The 11,421-nt window shown below is 42.4% G+C and overlaps 2 protein-coding genes across 2 annotated transcripts in view; both read right to left on the minus strand.

The window, feature by feature from the left end:
• LOC103393541 (WD repeat domain phosphoinositide-interacting protein 1-like) overlaps window positions 1-5,165 on the minus strand; it is a 7,872-nt gene extending 2,707 nt beyond the window's left edge. Inside the window, exons 1-7 of the mRNA XM_025064536.1 lie at window positions 4,930-5,165; window positions 3,006-3,088; window positions 1,885-2,054; window positions 1,030-1,126; window positions 664-761; window positions 158-250; window positions 5-79 (exon numbers count right to left, since the gene is read on the minus strand). Of these exons, the coding sequence (XP_024920304.1) occupies window positions 5-79; window positions 158-250; window positions 664-761; window positions 1,030-1,126; window positions 1,885-2,054; window positions 3,006-3,088; window positions 4,930-5,021 (708 nt within the window). The 5' untranslated portion in view covers window positions 5,022-5,165. The remainder of the gene's footprint in view (window positions 1-4; window positions 80-157; window positions 251-663; window positions 762-1,029; window positions 1,127-1,884; window positions 2,055-3,005; window positions 3,089-4,929) is intronic.
• A 769-nt stretch (window positions 5,166-5,934) lies between these two features.
• Window positions 5,935-10,874, minus strand: LOC103393532 (actin-related protein 2/3 complex subunit 1A). Its single transcript, XM_025064576.1, has 10 exons — window positions 10,647-10,874; window positions 10,081-10,235; window positions 8,902-9,006; window positions 8,426-8,648; window positions 8,216-8,323; window positions 7,779-7,985; window positions 7,590-7,665; window positions 6,740-6,930; window positions 6,515-6,605; window positions 5,935-6,094 (listed from the first exon to the last, which is right to left on the minus strand). Exons 2-10 carry the CDS (start codon window positions 10,142-10,144, stop codon window positions 6,089-6,091), a joined length of 1,071 nt encoding a protein of 356 aa, XP_024920344.1. The 5' UTR covers window positions 10,145-10,235; window positions 10,647-10,874; the 3' UTR covers window positions 5,935-6,088.
• Window positions 10,875-11,421: the final 547 nt, after the last annotated feature.

Raw genomic sequence — 11,421 nt, forward strand, 5'->3', positions numbered from 1 at the left:
AATCTGACCTCTTCATGCCTCGGCGGAACTCGAAGAGACGCAGACCCTCAGGAATGGAGAAGACCCGGATGACTGTGCCCTGCAGAGACCAGAGTGACAAGTTAATTAACTTCTGCTGCTGTAGTTAACGGGACGGAGATGGGAAGCAGGTCCTTACTCTCTCCGAGGCGCTGGCTAGTTTGGTGGCCGAGGCGTTGAAGGTAAGAGCTACCACAGGACTGTCGTGAGCTGGAATCATGGTCACTGTGTTCTGGAACGACAGGGAGGTGGACAGAGGAAATCAACAACAATACACACAAAATACACGTATATACAGTATACATATCAGTGCAGGGCAAACTGTGGCTCACAGGGCAAAATGAGGTTCAAAATTAAATGAAAAATAAACCTAAATTGAAAAAGATATTTCAGCCCATTTGAAGTCTGCCGCCATCTAGTGGCACAAATAGGAATTACACTTGACTTGTTGTAATGCATAAAACAGATTGCCATCTGTCTTTACCATACTTTGTAACTAACAAACTAGAAATAGTTCATACTGAATATGTATTTGTATAATTACTTACATATATAAATACATTTTTTCTTTTTTTTCCACTGAAACTAAAACACTGATGTTATGGCTGACGACACCAAGACGCAATGTGATCAAACCTGACTTACCAAGTTGTTGGCATCGTACACGATAATCTCTCCGATGGTGGCACTTCCAGGATATGCCAGGTAGGAGTTGGAATGATTGATAGACAGAGCACAGAGACCTGGATGATGTCAGGAGACAGGGAACAAAACAGGCATAAAAGTCAACGACACCTTCGACAAGAACAGGGATTTGTGGCACATGAAGGATGACGAGGCTGGTGATGAAGGAGTTCTGGAACAGGAACGACATTAGAACCTTCTGTTTATCTTTAAATAATCTGAATGATGTCAGACGTTCACCGGGTTTCTCTCCCAGCATTAACAGTAAAGGTGGGGCGTCTGTACAGACTGAGTGAACTGTGGGGGGGGACACGTCCCACGTCTCACCTGATGGGTTGGACGGAGTGTTGAGCAGAGTCTTCAGCAGCTTCATGTCTTTGATGTTGTGGATATAAATGGACTCTTCAAGGCACACTATCAGTCTCTGTAACATACAGCAGCTCTACTGTCAGGACATGGTACTGCACCTCATCATACAAGTCTTAGTTTAATACAGTACTCGTCAAAGTAAGTAAGTAAGTAGATACTTCAAGTACATAAAACACCCGGGTGGCGGACCATGAGAGGGGCCACACGGCTGTTACACCTGGTCCAAAGTTTTTGTCAAAAAATGTCACTTAGCACTTTAGCGTCATTTTGTCTTAAATGTCACATCTTGGTCGACTCTTGGTCCGTGACAGACAGTGAGAAGGTCAACAACATTTCCCCACAGTGTGGAAGACCACCGGTGGCCGGCTCATCACCCGAGGTTCTATAAATGTTTTGTCTGATTGCTCAGATTGTGGTCGTACCGGGGACTTGAACCTCAACTCCATCAACGTTCTCGCTCTGTTTACAGCAACGGTTCATGTGTTTCTTCAGCGATGAACCTGAGGATCCAGCACTCGTGTTGATCTGTTGATCATGACACATCTGCTTCTGAGGTCATCAGCCATCGCGGTTTACATCTTCTCAAGTGGAACGTCTGCACAGTTGTGGGACGTTGCCTCTGCCCCGGTACGCAAACATGAGTCTACACACAGAAGACCAAGATGGCCGACCAAGGAGACACACGGACTTCAACACACTCAGATAAATCTAACCCTAAAACCCTCTCCTCAGACCCTGAAGACCTCACATCACGGCTGTACGTCAGACTAACGTCAGCTAACCCAGGGTGTTTGAAGATCTGAAGCCGCTCACCTGTCGATTCAGCTTGACGCTGAGGACGTCGCTGGGGTAGCTGTAGTTGCAGATCTCAGTTCCCTTCTTGAAGTGGTAGATGTTCATGCGCTGGGGCGTGGCTGTGCTCACGACCACGACCAGACTGCTGGAGAAGAGCCGCTCCACAATGTAGACATCAGGAGTTTCTACTGTGGAGGAACACAGGAAAAGAGGGAAAACACATCAGCACCTCCGAATTCTAGTGATTCATTATTATTTAATTAGGAAAGTGAACTACATTATTTTTTACTTCCTATTAAAACCTAACATTTACTCTACTGTCAGTGCGTTTAACCAGTCCATCTGTTTTAAACAGAACACTTTCTTTTTTCTCAGACTTAACAGAAACTTATATTTAAATCTTATACTTCTTCACCACTGGACTCATGCTCTGCTACAATACACTGAATATAATTCCATACTTGACAAGGCCATGTCTGTCAAATCCAGACTACAACTCAAACACGGAGTGAAAAACTATCCTCTCTCTTATTCCCATGGCAGCTGGATTCAGACAAACAAACAAACACACACACGAGCAGTCATGAATCTTATTCATCATCTATGCAAACATGGCTAGGAAAGAGTCGACCACGCCCTCTGCTGACCAGTGGGAGTAATGTTTATGTCATCTGTTCCATGTTTAGAAGCAGGCTCTGCTGTATATGTCAGGACGATGGCCGTGTCCCACTGTGTGGACTGCACCCAAACTGGGCTGTGGCTTTTTTTCCTTATTCTTTGAAAACTGAATAATTAACAGATTGTTGCAAAAGTAATTTCAGGAGATGAGGTTATAACGTGGATGACTAAACATCTATGCTTAATATGTTGGGTTTTTGAAAAAAAATATGTGAGTGAAGGTAATAAATACTGAGAGAGTGAAATCTTTGGTCTTTTTTAACGAAAAACTTAATGGCCGTTGCAGTTTAATTTGGAGGAAATTAGATGATAAAGCAGGGACGTCACATCTTAGATGAGGAATATGACAAATGTCTTGTAGATAAACACCAGAAGTCTTAATGACATGTCATGGTCGTGTCTCCCGTCCACGTTTGCTCTGTGGGCCAGATGTTTTGTCAGCGTCACTGACGATCACTCACCACTCTCATGGATGCAGTCCAGTTTTTCCACCATGGTCAGAGAAAACAGCTTGTAGCCACTCTTTGTTCCCACAGCCAAAGACCTGCATTGAGACAGAACGATGAGTCATTGTTTTTATCTGACACAATATTTTATAAAGATCACATCAGCACTCGGTCCTGTGCTTATTTTGAAACCGTTAACTCGGATGATTTTAAATTCATTTCACAGCTTTATTTTCTTATTATGATTGATTACATTTGAATTGAACTGTTTTTTCCATTACAATATTTTTCTGCCATTATAAAAAAAGATGTTGACTGTTGTATGATTGGTGCTACAAAAATAAATGTCTTGTGGTCGGATGAGTCATACAAAAAGTAGAGCAGGAAATTAAAGGACAGACAAGACGGTTACCCGTTTACTAAAGATTGGTTAAAGGTGCAGCTACTGTGACCAACCCGTCTATGTATGATTACATGACGTGGTTACAGGTGAGCAGTAAAAATCTGATGAGAGACTATATATGCAGAGAGCCATCCATCCCCTCCATCCATCCATCCACACCTGTTTAAAAGTCACGTGACCGTCCTCAACGGCTTCTTTTCATAATGACAACCTGCATCAACATTCCCTGCGTTAATATCTGTACATTCCTGTCCTGTCTCATCCTGCGTGTCGACAGGAGGAAACACGCACGAGACCCCCCCCAAAAAAAAAACTATAAAAAAACTTTTTGTTAGTTTGCCAGTTTGACACAGGCAGTTTCTTTCCTCTCAAAACTCCTCACTCTTTTTGTTACGGTTTCGACCTAAATGCTGTGTTTGGGAGTGGAACGAGACGTTAGAGGAGGCGACGAGTAATTACACCCACTGCAAGGCAGAGGGTAAAAAAAAAAAGATAAACCATGAGTCTACATTCTTCTGCTGCCAGAAAACTGTTACTGCCATATGGTCCTGGTGATAAATGTTCCAGCTCACGCTGCAGTTCAGTTTTTGTGCACAGAAAAACAGACAGGTTTGTGTGTAAACGATGGAACGACCACGACGTGTGGTCACAGGGCTTCAAACCTCCAGGTTCTTGTTGAGGATTTGAACCTTTGGGACTGAAGTGTGAACCCATTTAACAGAAACATTAATGTGAAACAAATGGTGTAATTTCATTTCATAACATCCTGCATCTAAACGACCTAACTTAATGCTGTCTTCTCCACCCTCCTGCGGTGACACCTTGTAAATTCCTTTTCGCACAGCTGTAAAACCTTATTGGCTCAGCCCTGTGGCCAATATTGTCATAATGTAGAAGATGTTACACCAACCTGTGTTTATTTGCAGAACTGGAATTAGTACAACACAACCTGACCTTCACTGAGCAACACAAAGACTAGGCCCGCTGAGGGTCCGTGCACCAGCACTTGAACATTTCATGTCTAAGTAACATATTCATAAGGCCATATTTATATTAAAAAATGTCTAAGTTACCACTGAGATTCATTCAAGAATCTCCGTCACTGCCCACAAGATGTTTGGCTAAATTGTGACTAGGCCTAAGTTTTAAATGATAAGTTTTCTTGTAGCAAACTCGGACATTGTTTAGGTTGCTAACATTTAAGCTAACAGGTTTACCTTACAATTTGGAAAAGCGCATCGCAAAACTACGGAAGCCCAAATGGACACCACTAAATCCATCATAGACTGTTGGCTCTTAACGTTTTAATTTCTTTAGATATTTGTGATTTAAGAACTAAAACGTAAAGACCAGTCCGAACGCTAAAAACACGGCGTAAACACGGCTAACGCGGTGTTTGTTAGCAGCGTTTCCTTAACTCTAGAGTCGAGCTGTTGTTCAACACATACCGCTGTGTTGACAGTGTGTTTGTGTCCGTGTTTTGTCCGTGTTTTGTCAGTGATAGCCTGCAGCATTCAGTGAAAAGGTTTCACTTACGTCGAGTCCTGGTTGAAGGAAGCGCAGCCGAAGCGGCGCAGCCCCGGTCCGGCCGGTGCTCCGGGCCCAGCAGCTCCCTCTGCGTCCTCCATCCCGATCCCCAGCCGCCTCCTCTCCTCCCTCCGCCCTGGACTGGAGGCCTGGGATCGGCTGAACCTCTGCGCTCGATGTCGGCGGCAGACGGCTCCAATGTGGAAGAGAAATACGGAGGAAACGTTTCTGAGAGAACGGGGAGAAGAGCTTCCCCGCTGGATGTGAATGAGAGGCGGTTTTATTTTTCCCTCACTGGTCGCTCGGTCAGCAGGAGACTACAGGAAACATAAAACAGGGGGAAAAGAAGCAAAACAAGAACAGCTGACGGAGTGACGTCACATATCCAGCCCTGATAGGATGAAAGCAAGACTTGTTGTCGTAGAGCTGCTCCTTTGATTTGTCCAGAGCTCAGCGGCGGTTCTTCATTGGCGCAGTGGCTTGTTTGTGTCGTCCAATCACGTGATCTGTAGTATCGATGTTTTCATTTTAGCAGAGAAAGGAAATACCTGTTTGAGAAAAAAAGTTCTGCTTCTCAAAGCAAGGGTCGCGGCCCACTAGTAGTCCTCAAAGTTATTAACAGTGGACCAAGTTTCTAAAAATCAAATACAAAAAGGAATGTAAAAAAAAAGTTGAATTATTATTTGTACCACACAGTGGTGTGTAAAGGTATTACATGGTCTGGTTTTTCACTTTATTCTCAGAAAAGTAAAGAGACTTTCAAGAAGCTGAAAGGCCACATTATTGATCAGTCGGTTAATCAATAAAAAATCAACTTCTCATTTAAGCTAAATAATATATATATATAAATATATATATATATATAATACAGACAAATACAGATTGTTCACTTTTCTGCACCAAAATTTGCATTTTTAGCATGTGTGGCTAAAGATGATTTTGATGAAGAAATTTCAGAACTTTACAAAGGTTTAAAACCTCAGCTTTAAAACAAAAACCACCAACACCAACAAACAACGTTGACATACACCATAATGATGTCTTTATTTGATCAAAGACGTTTAATCCTCAGACATCCAAAGGTTCGTTTCCACACCCAGCGTGTCCAAAGAAGTCGGCGAGCGGACGGACTCCTCGGCGAGTCTGACATCACAGCCGTCGTGTCACTTTAATGCTGCAAAGTCAGAGGAGGAACATGAGTCGCGCCACCAGGTTTGACTTAGAGCAAACCTCGCTGAGATGAAGTTTATATTTTAATGGTGATGCGTCATCACGTGAACGGACGCTACAAACGCATCACACTCCACTCACAGACCGCTCAACGATCTTCAAAGTACCGCTAACGCGAAACAACTTTGTTGAAACTTTAAAGGAGTTTTTCATTTCTTTCATTCATAGTTGATGTTTGTGTCATTCGTCTGTTCAGATTCAAAGACATTTCAGACATTTTTGACCAGATTAAAGTGGACGGCAGGAAAATTAAATAAATAAAACAGAGTAATGTGTGTGGATCTGATCAGTTTTTCCACCAAATGAATCATGTCATTTTGACATGTTGAAAAAAAAAAATGAATATAGACTAAAAAACACAAACCTTAAAGTCCCAGATGATCATGGCTCCGTCCAGACCAACACTGCTGTACTTCTCCACTCTGTTCCTCTCCCCTGACACGACACACAGCTGCCTGCAGGACACAACAACACATCACAAACACTGTGTCAACTGAGAAGTTTTCCATCATCAGGAAAAACGTAAAGTTTCCTGAGCGGCTTTAGGATCTTTGACGATGGATGCTGTGGCTGGAGCGGAGCTTCTTACGTGATGCTGTTCTGGTGAAGGGTGGTCACCTCGCTGCTGTCTTCCTCTGTGGCCTTCTTGTCCAGGTTTCTAAAGTGCTGCATGGCAGACATGCTGCCCTTGGACGTTTGTTTAGGGATGTCCAGCTTCTTCACAAACTTCAGGCTAGCCGGACCCTGGTAGGTGAACTGGTATGGACAGCAGTCATGGCCCTGGACCAGTGACACAAAGGAAAAGAATACACTAAACAGATGCTTAAAGATAATTATGTCACCACGTCAACAGGGTAAAAAAAGTATTTGACAATGTTGACTATGCAAAAGCACAATTTCCCTGTTTGAATTTCAGTCCTGGTGGTTTTGTGGGTTTTTAATCCCGAATTTAAAAGACTTTAGATTTAAAATTGAATTCCTTCCCTGGAAGCTGTCACAAGTTTGTGGCTGCGAAACAAACCCTCTGCCCTGAGAGAACAGGTCCAACAGCCTGGCTTTCCCGCAGTCCACAACTTGGAATAATCCCTTTTATAAATAACCACCACGCCCTCTGTGGTTAAATATTTAGGAAGAACTCCTGGTCTCTATATTTGCTTTACAGCATGAGAAAAAAATGACTGTAAAACAACGGAGATAAGGAGATAATACATGTATCAACCTGCCTGAAACCTAAGCATTGTGTTCACGGAATTGAATAAAAAAAGCTATTTTTTTGGGGACGGGGGTAGTTCTAAACCCCAATATATTTATCCCTACATTTAAATTGGACTAATAACAAGAATTTCTTTGAACTGTATTTTTTTTTATCACACATCATCACACACACAAAGTCAGGGGATAACAGACAGACAGACAGACAGATAGATAGAACTAATTACCGCAGCAACAATCTCAGTGGGGCTGACATACAGGACACTGATCAGCGGCAGGTACTCAGTGGTCAGCTGGGTTACCCTGAACAAACAAACAAATAAACAAACAACCTCAATGTGACGACGTCAACAAATACTAGAGACAAAACCCAGCTCATATTCAAACACTAAAAAAATCTATAAGGTGCAACTCACTCCTTCTTCTGTGCAGCATCGACCACAGAGATGCTGCTGTTGTGGGCCACCCATGCGAGCTGGTCACCACTGGGTGAGAAGGAGACACTGTGCACCCAGCCCCCACAGTCCTTGTGCTCCAGCATCACCTCACCAAAAGGCATCTTTGCCCCCCAGGCTGTGGGTCCGGGCTTGTCCTCGATGTCCTTGATGAAGGTTGAGAAAACTCTGAGAAACAGAAAGGACGGTGATCGACGTTTTCAATTTAACTGTATTTTACTTCACTTCACATGTTCAATGTGAGTTCAAGTCTAAAAGTAGGCAACTGGACTGGCTTGATTCAAAACCAATTTCTGGATTGAACTATCCAGACTGACCTGTGGTCCAGATCTACGTTGTCTACCTGCCCAGAAACCTTGAACACTTTAGTTTTGTTTAGATCTCAACACTGGTCTCACCTGCAGTGGAGGTCTGCAGACCCTGCAGCTAGGAGGATGTTGTTGGGATGCCAGTCCAGACTCAGGACCGTTGAACGCATGGGCTTCTTGATGTGCTTACTGAGCCACCTGACAGTAAACACAACACACTCACGTCACACTCAGAGTCACAGCCTGTGCAGCACGGTCAGAGTCAGAGCGGCAGGTTCATACAGCAGTGTCTCTTCTCACCAGTCGTTCTCCTTCTCAAAGTAGCAGACGGAGATGAGTCGAGCTCCGCTGCCCAGAGCAAACTTGTTCTCCTGAGGAGACCACTTCACACACGTGGCTGCACGGTTGATGCGCACCAGCACCAGCGTGGGTTTCCACACCCCGTCCTTCAGAGTCCACACGTAAGCGTTTCGGTCAGAGGAACAGGTCACGATGCGGTTGGACTTTGGGGCCCAGTCAATACCTGAGAAAGTGAATAAATATATATATATAAAACTTAGAGCCAATCTGAACAGTCACCAGCAGAGGGCGCGGTTACACTAGTTCACTTTATTACTCATTTTTCATTCCTGTTATTCACTAAATGTAATTTAAACAATTAACAAAATTGTAAAATTACAAACAGACAATTTGTCAAATCACAACATTACGACTTAACTACTCCGTGCGTGCACACACACACACACACACACACACACACACACACTCAGCAGTACCAGTGATCCGTCCGCTGTGCTCGTTCAGCTCGTGGATCTTCACCCAGTCCTTTCCCTTCTTCTCGTAGATGTTCACTGTGTTGTTGTTGGGACTCACTGCAATCTCTGCAAAGACACAGTTTTGTCCAACATGAGACACCGTTCTGTAATCACTGAATACTGTTTATGGAGAATGGAAGCGCTGACTGGGGAACCTCAGCTGAATCTGTGTAAGGTCAGAGGTCAAACTGACTTAAAACAGGTATTTTTAATAACCTTGACTTTTCCGTAATTTTAAGCTCAATTGGAAAAAAATAATTACTTTTGCTTTTTCTATTATCAGGGTTCAACACAGAAGCAGAGAAGAGACAGTTTAATGTCTTTGGACACACAGAAAAATCAGTCAATTATTATTAAACAACCACAGGCTGTTTAAAGACGGCTCATCTGTTTAACAGCGGCCGTACAAAAAAAAGAATCTGAACGCGTGTACAAATGTAGTACTGTAGGGTATATGCAGTACAGCTCTTACAGCTCCCACTTCCTGTATTGGTAATTTGATTCTCTGTGGTTCTCTGGGCAACATTAATGCAATTAGAGAAAGAGGAAAATGTATCAGCGGCCTGTGCTGTGACATCAGACGGATTTAAAACTGCAGAGTAAAAATAATTTATTAATAAAAAGAATTTAATTTTTTTATCTTTTATATCTGCTCCATGGAGCCATCATTTTTGGTTACATTTTTACTACGATTCTCAATTTGACTGACAAATACTTGACACAAAAACATGGATGTTGTGTGTAGCCTACCTGAACTGATATATTTACCAGGATCAGGAACAAGTTATAGTCAAACCGAAACTTTTTTAAAGGTATTTCATCCTGAGCCTAGTTAACATATGACTGTGACTCAAAAATGTTTTTAAAAAATGTAACTGTGATAAAAAAAAAAATTTTATTTAAAAAATGTAACTGTGATAAAAAAATTTTTTTTAAAGTCAGCGGTCAACAATTTAACTATGGCTGAGCAGAGTTTTCTTCAGAGAAGGTGTGTAACGTGATAGGATCAAAGTTTGAGAAGAAAGAAAGAAAAACAGGCCTTTCTACTATTGTGTAAAGATTTTACAGGGTTGTACCTGAAACTCTGTTTGACTATAAATGGAAATGCAGGCAGGTGAGTACAAGAGCAGTTGCACCTACGGGTCCTATCTTTGTTCCAGGCGTGGCAGGAGAGTGGCTCCAGGCCAAAACTGTGGAGTGACATGTCTGAACGGGGGCAGAGGAGGCCGATGGAATGTGTCTGCCGTGGAGATGTGCTGCTGCAGGTCCAAAGACGGGACGGGAGGCAAAGACCGCTGTGAAGGAGATGAAGAATCCTCTCTGAAAATGCTTCTACTGTTACGTCTGTCTGTTCTTCCCTCTACTAAGAACCTGCTGCGGTCAGGACGGTGCACACTTAAACATCTTTAAAGTCACGTGCCTTCTCTCTTACTGTTATAAAGCAGATACGTATGTATTCAAGGCGGCACGGCTTCCACGTAAACAGATACATTATCAGATTACTGCACAGAAACACATTACTAAGTGTGGAGTACTCGGCTTCACCCCTGCCTTGTTAAACAAACACTGAGACAATAACATCCATTAGAGGCAGAATGAATGCATCTAATGGAGATTTCTGTCTACTGTAGTTTCTCTGCAGCGAAAAGAGACGAGAACAGCCGCTCTACCTGCCTGTAAAGGTGGTAAAAATGACTGAGGCTTACCTTAGCTGGAGTAACTGAAGGGGGAGGTGGAGGAAAGTGCAAGGCCGTATTCGTGGACTCTGGGCAGTCAACACGAACGGAGCTGTGCAGTCTGAGTTGGTGAAGGAAGTGACTGTGTTATTACACAGGCTGGGAGAGAGCGGTGGGTGTGTCTGCTCCCAGCTGTTGAGCAAGAACTAATAGTCAGGACGTAAGGCATCAATGACGAGGACACTTCACACTAACGCTGTGTGTTATATTACTGATGTACGTGGGTAAATACATTACCAATTAAATTTTATTTAAAGATGAAGGCAAATATAATCTCTGGACTCTGGTCATAGTACATTGATGAGCTAATGTTATTCACAGGGGGAAAAAAAACATTTACCTAAATACAAAATTTCCCCAGTGCATTTTTATATCTGCCAGTATTTATTTTGGATATTTTTTTAAAAGACAAACAAAGACTGAATCTATTGACACAAAATTACGAAGAAACTGTTAAAAAATTTATATCTGCCAGTATTTATTTTGGATCATTTCTTAAAAGACAAACATGGACTTAATCTATTGAGACAAAATTATGAAGAAACTGTTAAAAAGGGTAAATAAACATGAAGAAGGTAGTGTGAGGTTATCACCTGTTTTGAAAACAGAAGGCTACATTTTTGTAAAAATACTTCTTTCTTTACTCTTTACCATTACATTATCATAAACATTTACTAGTAAGATAAGCAATGGACTACACACTTGATATATCAAGAATGTATTTAATTTGTTTATTTACTTACTT

The sequence above is a fragment of the Cynoglossus semilaevis genome, chromosome 17, assembly GCF_000523025.1.
Source record: "Cynoglossus semilaevis isolate Cse_v1.0 chromosome 17, Cse_v1.0, whole genome shotgun sequence".
In the NCBI taxonomy this organism is placed as follows: domain Eukaryota; kingdom Metazoa; phylum Chordata; class Actinopteri; order Pleuronectiformes; family Cynoglossidae; genus Cynoglossus; species Cynoglossus semilaevis.

Coding starts and splice junctions, on each gene's coding strand:
- LOC103393532 (XM_025064576.1), bottom strand. CDS start 10,144: ATGTCACTCCACAGTTTTGGCCTGGAGCCACTCTCCTGCCACGCCTGG. Junction 8,649..8,901: donor GCACAGCGGACGGATCACTG/GTACTGCTGAGT, acceptor TCACTTTCTCAG/GTATTGACTGGGCCCCAAAG. Junction 7,986..8,215: donor TCTGCAGACCTCCACTGCAG/GTGAGACCAGTG, acceptor TCTGTTTCTCAG/AGTTTTCTCAACCTTCATCA.